Source organism: Sphaerodactylus townsendi, linkage group LG01 (assembly GCF_021028975.2).
Source record: "Sphaerodactylus townsendi isolate TG3544 linkage group LG01, MPM_Stown_v2.3, whole genome shotgun sequence".
Taxonomy (NCBI): domain Eukaryota; kingdom Metazoa; phylum Chordata; class Lepidosauria; order Squamata; family Sphaerodactylidae; genus Sphaerodactylus; species Sphaerodactylus townsendi.
The window spans coordinates 26,049,260-26,064,605 of record NC_059425.1 but is presented as its reverse complement, the minus strand read 5'-3'; the positions used below and the strand labels follow the sequence as shown (position 1 = coordinate 26,064,605).

The 15,346-nt window shown below is 48.1% G+C and overlaps 1 protein-coding gene across 1 annotated transcript; it reads right to left on the bottom strand.

Moving 5' to 3' along the window:
• Positions 1-1,515: 1,515 nt before the first annotated feature.
• On the bottom strand, positions 1,516-15,346 carry FOSL1 (FOS like 1, AP-1 transcription factor subunit). The gene is made up of 4 exons (XM_048514748.1): positions 15,213-15,346; positions 7,377-7,628; positions 4,060-4,167; positions 1,516-3,397 (listed from the first exon to the last, which is right to left on the bottom strand). The coding sequence occupies exons 1-4, from the start codon at positions 15,309-15,311 to the stop codon at positions 2,906-2,908; spliced, it is 951 nt and encodes a 316-aa protein (XP_048370705.1). The 5' UTR covers positions 15,312-15,346; the 3' UTR covers positions 1,516-2,905.

Below are 15,346 nucleotides of genomic sequence, written 5' to 3'. Positions count from 1 at the left end.
TCTCAGGTGAAGGAGTGGAGAATCAAACCCAGTTCTTCAGATTAGAATCTGTCTGCTCTTAACCACTACATCACGCTGGCTCTCATAGGGATTTCAAGGTAAGAGGTGGTTTGCCATTGCCTGCCTCTGTTTAGTGACCCTGGACTGCTTTGATGGTCTCCCATCCAAATACCAACCAGGGCCGGTCTTGCTTAGCTTCAGAGTTCTGACAAGCTCAGGCTAGTCTGTCATTGCTATGGGATGTTATGAAACTGGGAGGGGTGGTCATTATACCCACCTTGATCCCTGCTGGTAGCAAGGAAGGAATGTTCTGTATGTGCTCATGATACTTTCATATTTCAGGGTCCTCAGAGAAGGATCTGGGAGACCCAGCTTCAATTCCCTGCTCTGCCGTGGAAGCCTTAAGTCAGTCACATGTTCTCAGCTGAACCTACCTCACAGGGCTGTTAGGAGGACAAAATGGAGGCAAGGAGAACCATACTAAGCTGCCGTAGTTCCCCACTGGGGAGAAAGGTGAGCAATGAATGAAGTACATTTAAAAAAAATTGATGTACTAAGGCATGGAGAGAAGCAGTTTGGGCTATGCAACTGTTATTTATTTTAAACATTTCAATGCCACGTTTCCAGCCAAGTAGGGACCCCAGGGTGGCATACATTAAAACATTTCAACGTGATAGAATTTAAAATAAAATTCATATAAACCAATTCTGTAAAAATATATAAACACAAATATAACACTAAAACCAGAGGGGAAGGGCAAGAACAGTTATTGGAGGTATGCCAAAGAAAACAAAAACAAAAGTCTTCACCCACTGACAGAAGACACATAGAGGCAAGATGAAGCTTCCTAGGGAGGGAGTTCCAACGTTTTGGTGCCACAACTGAGAAGGCCCTTTCTTGGGTTACCACCCATCTAGCCTCTGCACCCACCTAGCCTCTGCCTGCAAAGTTGACCAGACAGGATCATATGAGAGACATAGCTCCTTAAAGCATGCTGGCCTCAAGCAGGGGTCCCTAATGTGATGTCTGTGGGTACCATGGCACCCACCAGGGTTTCTGACTGGCTGTGTAGATTTAGTTAAATATTGCCTTGGTAACAGCCGCCAACACAGCAGAAAGATCTACACTGTGTTACTGGCAATCATTTTTTGGCTGGCCCCGCCTCCTGCAGTAGCCATTTTGTTGTTGTGTTCACTGTGCTGTGCCCACAGGCTCAAAAAGGTTGGGCACCCAAACCATATATGGCTTTGAAGGTCAAAATCAGCACCCTGAATTGGCCTGGAAGCAAATTGGGAGGAAGTGTAGAAAAAGAAGAGTTTGGATTTATACCCCACTTTTCTCTCCTGTAAGGAGACTCAGCGGCTTTCCCTTCCTCTCCCCACAACAGACACCTTGTGAGGCAGGTGGTGCTGAGAGAGTTCTGCGGGAACTGTGACTAGCCCAAGGTCACCCAGCAGGTTCCATGTGAAGGAGTGGGGAAACAAATCCAGTTCACCAAATAAGAGTCTGCCCCTCATGTGGAGGAGTGGGGAATCAAACCCAGTTCTTCAGATTAGAGTCCACTACTCTTTACCACTACACCATGGTGTAGATGACACAAAACTGGAATGATATTGTGCCGTCGACTCGCTCCAGTAAACATTTTGGCTACAGCATTCTGTACCAACTGTAACACTGGACAGTGTTCGAGGAAATCCCCCTGCTTTGTTTCTGAACTTCTTTCCTACCCACTGACCCAGTATTCCCATTTTGTCCCCTTTTTAGTTCTTTTTAGTGCATAAAGACTACATATTTACCTTTTCTTTAAGGAAACCCAAGATTTTCAATTTATATAACTATGAAGGAATTCTGATTCCGTAAAATCCATGTCGCTAATGTTAACTGTGGCCCCTTCCGCACACACAAAATAATGCATTTTCAAACCTCTTTCACAACTGTTTGCAAGTGGATTTTGCTATCCCGCACAGCTTCAAAGAGCACTGAAAGCAGTTTGAAAGGGCATTATTCTGCATGTGCGGAATGAGCCTGTGTGAGTGATCAAGCTGTGTCCCCTCATTAGAGCAACCAACATGGTTTTCAAATTCACAAGAGGATCCCCCTTCTAACCTTTCCGTGTCCCCCCCACATACAATTAACAGCTCTTCTGCAACTGTTTCAGACCTTACAGCATTATTTTTTAGAACAAAGTTTATCTTCTGTGTGCTATTTTTATTAACCTATTTCTTGACAAGCTTTGTCGACAAAGATCCGCAGCCCAGCCAAAATGGCCGCCACAGCCTCTCACATCCACAGAGGATACACGACACATAAGGACTCTTGGGCAATAATTCGTCATATAATTATTTCCACAAGAAATAAGTTGGGGAGGGGGCAAATACAAGTGTACAATAAAAAAATATTTCTCTGCATTGAGCCACTCTCTGCGCTTGAGGAGAAGTTCTTGACATGTAACAGATACCCCACCTCATCCAGGAGGCTGCAGGCAATTCTGGCTGTGAAACGGAGTCAGATGTGGAAGAAACAGACTGGTGGGGAAGGGAATGATCTCGGGATCTCCTCTGAACATGAGGTGGGGGTGATGGTGGTTCCAGAAGGCAAAAGACATGGAGTGAAAAATATGTATCAAAAAGTGAATGAATGATGGCCATAGTTCTACTGTTCTGGAAGGAATGCTTTTTTCCTCTTCACCGTAAGCCATTGCCTGAACCTTCCTGAGGACTGGCAACTTGACCAGTACCTTGATGCAGAAACAGGAGCAAGAAGCCTGTCAAGTCCTCAGAGTGGGAAAGCAAAACTCCCTGGTGAGGTGCAGGCAGCTAGAGGAACTCTGGAACATAGCAAAAACAATCCAGAGCAGAAGAGGAGCGGCAGACCACCCCAGGAGGGAGAGAGACGGCCTAGTTCCTTAGAGTGCCAGCAAGTTTGGGGAATTGAGCGAGTCAGAGGAGTGGTCCCCGCTGCTACTGCGTCGATGGGCAGATGAACAGGGCTCATGAGGGAAGCCAGAACTAGAGGGCTCCTCAGGGTCCCCTGGTGCAGGGTAGGTGAAGATTAGGCTGGGGGTGAAGGGGGTAAGAGAAGGTGTGGCCATCAGGGTGGGAGTATGCAGTGCTTCTGGTTCCAGGATACCCGTAGGGGGCAAAGTGATGCAGGGGGGCACCGGAGCTGCTCGTCGGGGGGCACTGGGGCCTGGCGGAGACTCTGGCTTGTCTGGAAGGGGGGCAGAGGTGGCGGGCCTCTCACTTCTTTCCTCTTCATCATCACCCGAGGAGTCATCTGGGATTTTGCAGGCAGGGCGATGGGCTGCTAGGACCAGCTCCAGGCGGTCCTTCTGCTTCTGTAGCTCTGCTATCTCCTTCTGCAGGGTGGACTGCTCCGACTCCAGTTGGTCTGTTTCCTTTGGAGAAAGAAAGAGATACAAAAATGGGAAAGTGGGATTAATGGCTGGAGGGCTGGGTCCCCAGCTACCAGACAGTGCTAAGCTAGGAACCCTGGGGTTCAGGGGCCGCTAACTGATTCATTGGCTGAACGACGTTTTGGAAAAAAAACACATAATACTGTAATTAAAACGAATTAGCCTGTTCAGCAAACCTGCCTGGAGATCTCCTGCCCTTTCACAACGCGGAAAATGACTTTATGCTACAGTGACAGCCAACTGTGGGTTTATTTATTTTTTAAAGGATGAGTGGGGTGCTGAGTCAAGGAAAATACAGGCCAAATTGCCACGGGGGTTCTGTTCTGCGGCTGAGAATGCCTCTGCATTTGCAGCAGAAGGAACATGGAAAAGCACTGCCACCAGGATACAGCCACAGATATTCCTTCACCCCAATCCTTTTCTCTTGCTAACCCTCCGGGTCTGATCCTGCCTCTGTCAAAACGATGCAAACTGTAAGCTCTGTAGGGCAGGGACCAGTCTTTCCCCCTATTGTTGTCTCTGTTGTGCCCTGAGCATTGTTTGAGGCCCTGCCTGCTGATTGCTGCCCTGCCACCAATCACTGCCACTAGTCAGCAGGCCCGTGTTGGCCTGTGCTGCCCTCGGAGTACCAGAGGCTCACTTACCACTTGCAAGGAGTCTGTCAGCTCTTTCCGACGGTTCCGGCATTTTGCAGCTGCCAATTTGTTCCTCTCTCGCCGCAATCGGCGGCGCTCCTCCTCTTCTGGCGTAGGCTATAAAGAATTAAGCACACCAGTCAAACAACATGGGTCACAAACAAAGCTGTTGTCTGCACCCTTTTCTTTGCCCTCATCTGCCATTGTGCACTTCAAGACCATTCCCATTGGGACTTTGAGCATCTTTCTAGCCTAAAGGAGGAGCCAGGGATGGGGTATAGAGGGAAGGAGGAAAGGAGCCAGAGTTTGACCTCTCTTACAAAGCCACAGAGTGGTGTTCAAAGATACATCAAAGCACCAACAGATCAACAGCATCCTTTTCAGCAAGTAATTCTAGCTGGTTCCCCTTATCATAGATGGAAGAGCTTTTAGGCCAAAACGTACAGGTCTGAAGGCATGACTGCAATCGGTAAAGACCAAAGTACTTTTTATAATGCAGAATTAACATGTGGAACTCACGGGCCCATTACAGTATAGTCCACTAGCTTAGATAGGCAGGATTAGAGCACAGAAGCTCCTTAAAGACCAACAAGGTTGCCAGGAAATAAGCTTTGAAGAGTCAACGCTCCCTCTAAAGTTTGAACCCTGGAAATCTCATTCGTCTTTAAGATACTACTGGATTCGAACCTTGATCTACTACAGACCAACATGGCTACCCACCTGAAACTAACTTTGATGTGGTGGTGTTCAGAAGAAATATGCTCCAGAATGTAATATACTAGGGAATAAATAGGGGAGGGCTGTTTCCTTCATATCCTGCCTCGTATACATTCTGGAGGCACCAAGTTGGCCCCTGTTAAAAACAGAGACATTGAACCAGCTGGAGCTATGGTTGGATCCTGCGGGGTTCCTTACATTCTTAGGATTTCCCCCAAGTGGTCTTTGAACCATAATACTTTCTATTTTAGAAGTTTAGCAATAATTGCAAAACCAGAAACTAGTAGTTCTAAATTGGTCCCTTCGGTCCAATGTGGTGCCAGTCAACCCCTTTCTGGGTACCTGCAAGTGTTATTAGAAAGTGGGTGGGGCTTTTACCCAGGAGGGCTTCTGATTGGCCTTTGGAAATTTAAATGGTACAGAATTTAATTAAGGAGCCGCATGGCATAGCGGTTAAGTGATTGCCCTGCCACTCACACAGTCAGGAGTTCGAGCCCCTGTGGGTCAGATATCCTGGCAGCTGGCTCATGCTCAACTCAGCCATCCATCCATTCCTTGGTCGGTAAATGAGTACCTAGCACACAGCTAGGGGGAAAAGAATAGCCGGGGAAAGCAATGGCAAACTACCCCACAAAAATGGCTTGCCTATGAAATCACTGCTTACAGTGGTACCCCAGGGTCGAACACGACTGAAGGGGAAACTTTACCTTCACTTTGACACCAGCTAGCCCTGTTTCTTACAGCAGCCATTTTGTAGCTGCGCCCCACTCTGCTGTGTCAGAATTCCAAAGGTGCCCACAGGCTGAAAGAAGTTGGGGACCCCTGCCTTAGTCAATCAAGGAAGCCACCTGCCTGGTACTGATGCACCAAATAATGTTGATGATGAACACTAGAGGGCGCCCTTGCCACACACAAAAAGACTTTGGTCCTCGACAGAAAACAGGATGGGAAAAAGAAGCTGATTCCTGTTCTGGTTGCCACCTGTTCTCCTGCCAGAGATGTCATATCTTTAACAGTAAAATAAGCTGTAGTTCAACAGGCTCTTTCCAACTCTATGATTCCATATTTTACAGTAAGAGTGGTTCAGCAGTGGAATCAGCTGCTTAGAAAAGTGCAGCCTTCAAGTAACAGTTGGATGAAGACTTGTCAAGGATGCTTCAAGCTGATCCGGCATTGAGCAGAGAGTTGGGTTAGATGGCCTGTATGGCCCCTTCCAACTCTATGATTCTGTAACCACTGCCATCTCCAAGTTACAAGAGGCACCGGCACCTGAGAGCCAGGATGGTGCAGTGGTTAAGAGCAAATGGATTCTAATCTGGAGCACCAGGTTTGATTCCCCACTCCTCCACCCAAGTGGCAGAGGCTTATCTGGTGAACCAGATGTGTTTTCGCACTCCTACATTCCTGCTGGGTGACCCTGGGCTAGTCACAGTTCATTCAGAACTCTCTCAGCCCCACCTACCTTACAAGGTGTCTGTTGTGGGGAGAGGAAGGGAAAGGAGCTTGTAAGCCACCTTGAGTCTCCTTACAGGAGAGAAAGGTGGGGCATAAATCCAAACTCCTCCTCTTCTTCTGAATCTGTGCCTCTCAGGGCTCAGAAAGGCACACAAACTCAACCACTAGTTAAAAAGTTGGCAACAGCTATAACCAAGGTGGTACAGTAGTACCTTCAGCCCTCCAAGTCGCTTTATACTCTTGACTGCAATGCTACTGGAAAGGCATTTTGCATATTCTCAAAGTCTCTCCTCAGTGCTCTGCACATTCCAGGGATTTGGAGGCTTGTCTTAGAGGAAGGCTGCTTATTTTTATATGCTTGCATTATTTATAGTCTCCCTTTCTCATTGAGACTCAAGGCAGATCACACAGAAAAGTCAATACAATATACAAGGCGGGACATCCAATAAACTAGTGGTTCTCAACCTTCCTAATGCCGCGACCCTTTAATACAGTTCCTCATGTTGTGGTGACCCCCAGCCATAAAATTATTTGTGTCTCGGTTCCATTGGAAATATGTGTTTTCCGATGGTCTTAGGCGACCCCTGTGAAAGGGTCGTTCGACCACCAAAGGGGTCGTGACTCACAGGTTGAGAACCGCTGCAATAGACAGTGTAACAATGGTCGTTTCCCCACTTACCTCGACCACCCTTTGCTGCGCGCTACTCTCAGCGCGCGTCATTTCTGGCGAGCTCCCGGGCTTCCCCACGACCCTGCGCTCTGCGCGGGGTCATCAAAATGCGCCGTTTTGAGGAGCACCAGGAATGACGCGCGCTGAGGGGGCTCGAGAGCGGCAGCGTCGGGGCAGCTGCGTTGTCGACGCCCCTGTAGTGGGGAGTGCCGCGGGACCCCGTGCTACTTGGGGAGAGTAGCGCGCAGCAGACGGTAAGTGGGGAAATGACCAATATGACTTCTAGAAATCTGGAACCAATAGAGGTGAAGCAGAGCAGAAGCATTAGCAATTACTTTGGATCTGCTCTATTAGGAATGGGGGGGGGAGCAACCTTTGGGAAAAAAACATTTTAGCCACATACACGCACAGAGGAAAAAACTAAATGTTCTTCAACTGCCTTCCCTGGAAAGAAATAATTCCCTTCTTTCTCCCAGATACTCACATGATCTGAATGACGCCTCCGGGATGTTAAGACAGGGTATGTAGTGCGGATCACGCCAGGTCGAATTCTACTCAAATTGGCCAAGTCGTGTGGACAGCGGTAGGGCCGTGGATATGGGGGGATTCCCGGAGAGGCACCCATTAGTGTGGGCTGGACCATCCACTGGAGATCGTGGCTGGTGGTGACAGTGTTGAGACTGGGGACCAAGCCACTGCTGCTACTAGGTCCTGCCCCCGGATCAGATGGGTACTTCTGCAGGAAGAGAGGCAGAGGGTTAGCAGATAGATGTTCTTGTGCCTACAGCGGCTTGGAAGTCAGGGCCCCCTGATCTGTGCACAAACGGCCTGCAATAACTCTGTCTTGAAGAACAAGGCACTCTTTACATGTTCTCAAAGGTTTAGGATAGCCACGGGAGGGGCTGCCCCATCGTGAGTATTCTCTTCTCCCTGGCTTTTTCAGTTCTCACGTTTTCCCTAAAGGACCTGGCCTCTAAGGATGAAACAGAGAAGGAAAAGAATGTTGTCAGCTACTTTAGGTCCCCATGGGGGGGGGGGGGAGAGAAAGACAGGGAATAAATGAGGCGAATAAATAAGCGACTTTTAATGAGGAAAACAGAAGGAAAAACCCCAGATAGGATGCTACCGAATTTAATCCATTCTGTGAATTTAGGCAGACCATGAGAGGGAGGGCCAGGAGGGATGAGCCCAAACTTGGCTTGGCTCTCATGGGCCAATTACACGTCCAGGATCATGCCGATCATCACAGCGGGGCCAGGAAGGAATCTTCCTCCAGGCCAGAGATCCTGGAAGTTTTTTGCCTTCCTCTGGGAAGTGAAGGGGTAGCTGTGAATTTCCTGCGTTTGCAGGAGCTTGGACTGGATGGCCCTTGGGGGTCTCTTCCAGCTCTATGTTTCTATGCTCCAGGGGACATGCAGCAGGTTTTGCGCCAGGAGAACCAAGGCAGTGAGAGGCTGTGGAAGCACAGAGCATTTTGACACTGCCTCGCCCTTATTTAATTAAATCAATCTTTTACATGGTTTCGCTGCAGCACCCAGACTTTCAGTTTTCACCAGCCTGCCCCCCACCCCCCACCCCAACCAGTAACATTTGATTGTCTGATGGTTGCAGAAAGTCAAATGTTAAGCACAACCAGTGGCTCCAACTAACCACATGTATGATCACTACGGAACTATGGCCTGCTTTTTCATCTATCAGCATCCGAGAATGCAGAAGCCATCAGACAGCAAGGCCCTGTGTTCACTGAGGAGGCTGACCCATGGCTGGGCTGGACCACTTCAATCATTGCCAGGGTCAAGGCTGAGAATGTGTGACTGGCCCAAAGTCAGCCAAGTTTTCATGGCAGAGTGGGGGGATTCGAACCTGCGTTTCCCAACCCTTTAACCACTTTACCGTGCTGGATCTTCAGATGCAGGAAGATTATGGCTGGTGGGCCTGGTTCTTTTGCTGACTCCTCCCTTTGCTGACCATAAGAGTAGGTGTGTCAAGGGATGGGAATGCCCCAAATTCCACAGCCTGAAAGTCCCAGCAAGGACTTTTCCAATGGGTAGCCAGGAAGAAGTGTCTTGTGCAGAGTCAGACCCTAGGTTCATCTAGGGCCCCTTCCACACATGCAGAATAATGCACTTTCAGTCCACTTTCACAATTGTTTGCAAGTGGATTTTCCTACTCTGCCCAGTAAAATACAGCTGCAAAGTGCATTGAAAGTGGATTGAAAGTGCATTATTCTGCATGTGTGGACGGGGCTTAGCTCAGCATTGTCTCCTTTGAAAGCAGTGGGTCTCCAGCCAAGGAAGAAAAGAGGTCTCGCCCCTCAACACCTGCTAGTTTCAACCGGAGAAGCCAAGGACCGAACCTTAAACCCTTTGCACTCTCCACCCTTCAAATCACCCAGGGGAATTCCCAAGAGCAAGTGGCATGGTTCAAATCCATGAGACCTATGCCGTGGTGTGAGAAATCTTTCAGGCCACTCCCATTAATTTAAGAATATCCAAAGAGTTGCATCAGATCAGTCCAAAGGTCTACCCAGTCCATGCTGTTTCCAGCATTGGTCAGTGAGCATTGGTCAGTCAGTCAGTTTCCAGCATTGGTCAGTCAGGAAGCCCACAATCGGTGCAAGCAGGCACTAGCTATCACCTATTGCTGTCCACTCCAGCAACTGCATTAGGGAAGAGAGGATTGGACCATATATTCCACCTTGGGAATCAATATGTCTTGGATCAAGCCTGCCTTCCTCAATTAGTTAACTGAATAGAAACAGCACCCTTTACATGGTCAGAAACATTGTCAGTTCCAGGCCAGACATCTGGCAATGAACACAGCATACTGGATAATTTGTTTATTCAAATCTTTATAGACCACTTTTCCTCTTGGCTCAATTCATAAAGGCAGTTAACATTCACAAGACAGGTGAAAGAACCTTCCGGTTGCCTTATACACACAGTGTCCTCTTTGCACCCCTTGAGCTAGTTCTCCGGTAGCCTCTGCCTTGCCCCAGAGCATCCTGGCACACCTTTGAAGAGTCACTCCCTAGCCAGCTGTGTGGCTGCTTGCATCACTTTGACCTACCTACTGGGTGAGGCATTCAAACAAGCACAGAATTAGCCTGCTCCCTGGGAAAGATTTGCAGATGCCTCTGGCCAGGTACGGGTGGGGCAGTTCCGATAGCCCCCCTAATACCAGCTCCTTGCACAATGCAACATGGCCCGATGTGGGCTGGCAGCTCAAACTCCCGGGTTCTCTTGCCAGGGTTGGGGAGGTGATCCAGAGATTACAGCAGGTTGACAGATCTGATTGCTCCACTGCAAATGGAATCTAACGGTTAAACATGGAATGGGGGGGGAAGTAGTCAGACTGGCAACACACCAAAAAGACTACCCAGGTTCCCAAGGAAGCTTTTTCTAAGGAGGCAGGACTCTAGGTTTAATGGATCGACTTCAAATTATGAATAGTGTAGGGGCATAAATAAAAGGGGGAGGAGGAGGTTTAGATTTATACGCCCCCTTTCTCTCCTGTAAGGAGACTCAAGGTGGTTTACAATCTCCTTCCCCACCCCCTTACAACAAACACCCTGTGAGATGGGTGGGGCTGAGAGAACTTTGAAAAGCTGTGACTAGCCCAAGGTCACCCAGCTGGCGTGTGTTGGAGTGCACAGGCTAATCTAGTTCCCCAGATAAGCCTCCACAGCTCAAGTGGCAGAGCAGGGAGTCAAACCCAGTTCTCCAGATTAGAATGCACCTGCTGCTCTTAATCACTACTCTCACTGCTGCCCATAAATGGAGAGAGTCCTCATTGGTAGTAACTTCTGGACTGTTTTTGAAAAGCAGAATTTAACATAACTTATACTCCACAAACAGGATCCCTTGCCCCTGGAGATGGTGAGTTCGCTTTTCATTTAGACAGCTGAAGGGTTAGACAGATTGATGGAGAAATGTAAGTTTATCAGTGCTTAAAGATCATGCCCTCACCTGAAGGGCCTAGACTAGCCCAATCTCAACAGATCCAGGAAGCTACCGGTAAGCAGGAGTGGCCCTGGTTAGTACTTGGGTGGGAAGCCACCAAGAAAGTCCAGAGTGGCTGTGCAAAGGCAGGCGTTGGCAAACCACCTCTGTTTGTCTCGTGCCTCGAAAACCTACTGGGTCACCCCTAAATGGCTGAGACTTGACAGCACTCACTACCACCACCATAAGCCACAAGGGGCAGTCACAGAAGAGGACTGCTGTCTTTGCACCTTTCTTGTGAATGTCCAGTGATCTGCTTCCAGCAGTGGCCAGTCAGACTAGGTAGACCTGATGGGGCACAGGTAGATTCTGATGTTCTTAAGGTTAGACAGAGGAGAAGAAGAAGAGTTTGGATTTATACACCACCTTTCTCTCCTGTAAGGAGACTCAAAGGGGCTTACGATCTCCTTTCCCTTCCCCCACCACAACAAACACCCTGTGAGGTGCGTAGGACTGCGAGAGCTCCAAAGAACTGTGTCTAGCCCAAGATCACACAGCTGGGTGTTGGAGTGCACAAGCTAATCCGGTTCACCAGATAAGCCTCCACAGCTCAAGTGGTCGAGCGGGGAATCAAACCCGGTTCTCCAGATTAGAGTGCACCTGCTCTTCACTACTACACCACGCTAGCTCACAAGGGGAGCAAAAAGCTTCATGCATGTTTATAAAGCCTGTTTCAAGTATAATTTGCTGACTGAGAAGACCCAGGTTTAAATCTTATCCATTAATTTCATAGGTTCTACTCTCTATCAGGGTCAGCTTCCCCCCCCCCCCGCAATAATGAGGTCTCCCTTACAAGGCTGTTGTAAGGATGGCCAAGACAGTGCACAGGAAATACTTTGAATATTTGAGGTGCACCTTTTAAGTGCCAGGTTTTTATCATCATTAACTATCTGAACCGCTTCATCTGCATCCCATTCATCCTGGCAGCCCTTCTTTAGGGTAAGGCTGGTTCCCAGGGTTGTTTCACAAGGGAGCAGGAAGGCAGAGGATGAGAAATCCTAGCTGGCACTGAAACTAGGTCCAAGGGAAGGAGGAGGGGCACCCCACCCTCCCTGTCTGCGGAGAGGGTGACTCTCTTCGGGACTGACGACTGTTCTGATGAGTCACCTTGTTATGACGAAGCAGAAGATGACACAGCACAAAAGTCACGGCCCCTCCCATCCTGCCCCAACAGATGACCCAGGTGTAAAGAAAGTCACCTGGTAGGGAAATCTCTTCTCTCCCCACTTAGTGCAGAGACCTGACAGCTAGGGGTGGGGTGGGGTGGGGTGGGGTGGGGTGGGGTGGGGGGCTCAATTGGCAGTGTGAGAACAGTGTTCTCTCAATGTCTCTTTGAAAAAAATGAATGAGAAGTGGGGGGAGTTTGTTTTCTGGGGAAAAAATACAACTGAAAGAAAATGGGAAAATGCAGAAGTATATTTTTAGGATTCCAATCACCCAGATAAAACTGATGATAGGGGGAGGGAGGGAGGAACAGAACATATGAACCGGTTTGAGGGAGAAGAGCACTCCCTTTTCCAGTCTAGGCAGAAAACACAGGCCAAATGTGCCCCTTGATATATCGTCTTTTGTAGTAACCTGGTTTATTTCTGAATGCACAGAGCCAGCGTGGTATAGTGGTTAAGAGTAGGTAGATTCTAATCTGAAGAACCGGGTTTGATTACCCACTCCTCCACCTGAGTGGCAGAGACTTATCTGGTGAACTGGATGTGTTTCTCCACTCTTACATGCCAGCTGGGTGACCTTGGGCTAGTCACGGTTCTCTGGAACTCTCTCAGCCCCACCGACCTCACAAGGTGTCTGTTGTGGGGAGAGGAAGGGAAAGGAACTTGTAAGCCACCATGAGTCTCCTTACAGGAGAGAAAGGAGCGGGGTATAAGTCCCAACTCTTCTTCTTCTGGAACTCACTGCCACAAGATGAAATAGCCACTGCCTTAGATAGCTTTAAAAGGAGATTGGGCAACATTCATGGAGGACATGCCTATCAATAGGTTTTGTTCATGACAGCAAAATGGAACTTCCATGGACAGTGACAATATATCTGAGGGGGCGAACATTACAGAAGAGCTTCCCAGCAGCATCTGACTGACCACCAGTGGAAACAGCGTGCTGGGCTACCTGTGCCCTTCCTTCTTCTGAGGAAGGAGAAAAAAGCCAACTTTCTATGGCAGTGGATTGCCAAGCCTTCAGTGTGCTATATGGCTTTTAAAAAGAGGAAGACCCTCAGCAAAGGGAAACAATGCTGTACAGTGGTTAGAGCAGTGGTTCTTAACCTTTAACCCACTGCCCCTTGCCCCCAAGGACACAACATTATCATTAACTACTCTCCAAGTCACACGTTTTAAAAACCACAACATAAAAGCAGCACTCCAGACAAGACGATTGTGTTTTTATAGTTATATTTATGATTTCTGCATAAGATCTCAGGCATATATTCAAGGAGAGGCTTGAACCTGCTGGCTACCCAGTCAACTTCATAGGGCCACCTTTGATTCCTATTTGCCGCGTGCCACCTTTTAAGGGCCAGCAGAAGTCAGCTAGTATTTTATCCTCTGGATGGGGTGATCAACACGAAACAACTCTCTCTGGCTGTCAGAAGCTGTGGGAAGTGAGGAGGAGGAGCTAATATCCCCAAATGTTGCCCAGTTGCCCCCCCTCCCACAGTATTGAATGCCCCCTGTCATTTTTTTTCCAGAAGGAAGAAAAAGAGACAGGTCTGGCTGATGTATTATCTCCCATTCCCCGAGTCAGACATCCCGTTCATTCTTTACACCAGGGGTCTCCAACTCTGGCACCCCAGATGTTCACGGACTACGATTCCCATCAGCCCCTGCCAGCATGGCCATTTCAAATATCATCTTCTATACAGAAACTCTGGTTTCCACCAGCTAGATTGGATAGCTAGACACCACTTCCCTGGAGAGGTATAGGGCAGCTCTATAGGTGTCCTGAAGCCTCCCAATCCAAAAATCAGGGGTGGGGGTGCAGAGCCCTGCTGCCTGAATCCTCCTGTCATTTACTCCCCTTCTCACCATACTCAAACCATATTGATTTTTAAAGACATGTTTGAAAACACCTCAAAATCAACTGAGTATATTTATATTACTCTTTTGGCTCACTGTGCTAGGGAACGTATAAAGTTATATAACCAGGTGGGTTTCTAATTAAGGATAAACCAATGTGAGCTCTCTCTCTCTCTCCCCCTTCCCCCAATGCTCTATTTTCAAAAAAACTCAGGCGTCCTAGATACTAAAGAACACATTTTAAGCACTAGGCTCCACTTCCTTTCAAGTGCTCACATTCCAGATGGTTCAGTTGTCATATCCTACAAGGGCTCCTACCCCTTGCCTTCTCCAGTCTGCTCCAACTCAGACCACATCTGGAATACCAGTGCCTCCTACTGGCCAGTTCTGGTATTATCCTCATAGATCACCTAACAAGAAAATATGTATTCCCTACAAAGTGTTCTGTAGGTCTAGCTCCAAAGGGCTTGGTTTTAGTTACTGTACGGACCCTGCCTCAATATAGTCTGAGAGTGAAAAACTATTTCCAAAATCAACCCATACAGCAAGGAATAACTCGGCCTCTGAGCATGTACAGAGTGTTATTTTTAAAATGATACCATATGATTATCAAAGGTATTTTGTAACTGAGAGATAGTTATGCAAAAGGACAGACATATAAAATATAGAACAGGAACACTGACAGACTGGCATATTTGGTTAGGTCACTGAATATCAGACATGTAGAGTCATGGAGTTTTACAGAAACTGAAATGGTATTCAATTGAAATCTCTTAAAAATTCAGTTGTAAATAGGTTACACATTTCCTTCACGGGTGACTCATCTCCCCCTCTCCCACACCTCCGATTAGAGAGAAGGGCCCTTGCAAGAAATAATGGGGGTTCCAGTAAATCTCAGCACCTGTTTAAAAATTAACCATTTCCCCCAAGTTAGGAAAAACACCCTGGATAGCAACTGTGAAAACATTAACTAATTCCACTTTATCGATGACCTAAGGCTTCCGTCAAAAAAAAAAGGAACGGAGTTGGGTCGCTGTGAGAGATCACCCTTGAACTACGTTCAGCACCGCAGCCAGCAACTCGGGAGAACGACACGTGGAAGGGGGGGAGTCGTGTCTAAAAAGGAAGAAACGCTAAAAGACCAAGCAGACCAAAGTGCGTCTGAGCATGTACAGACTGCGCCTGAGGAAAAACAGCCGGGGGAAGGGGTTTTTGTAGATGGGCTTTGATCTTCAGTACCTCTTATTTTCGGAAGGAGAAATCGACACCGAGAGAGCGAAAAAAAAAGCCGTTTACCTGCTGAGAAGGTGGGCGAAAGGTGGGCGCGGGGCTCTGCAAACGCGGCCGAGGAGCGCCTGGAGCGGGTAGCCTGCCTGCTCCGTACTCTTTGAACATCTCTGCCCGGGCTCAGCCCAGCCAACTGACTCTCC

Bases quoted from the DNA above. Each gene is read 5' to 3' on its own strand.
- FOSL1 (XM_048514748.1), bottom strand. From the start codon at position 15,311: ATGTTCAAAGAGTACGGAGCAGGCAGGCTACCCGCTCCAGGCGCTCCT. The intron at 7,629-15,212 runs GTAAACGGCTTT...CTCTTCCTGCAG, and splicing joins TTCGCCCACCTTCTCAGCAG to AAGTACCCATCTGATCCGGG. The intron at 3,398-4,059 runs GTAAGTGAGCCT...CTTTCTCCAAAG, and splicing joins TGACAGACTCCTTGCAAGTG to GAAACAGACCAACTGGAGTC.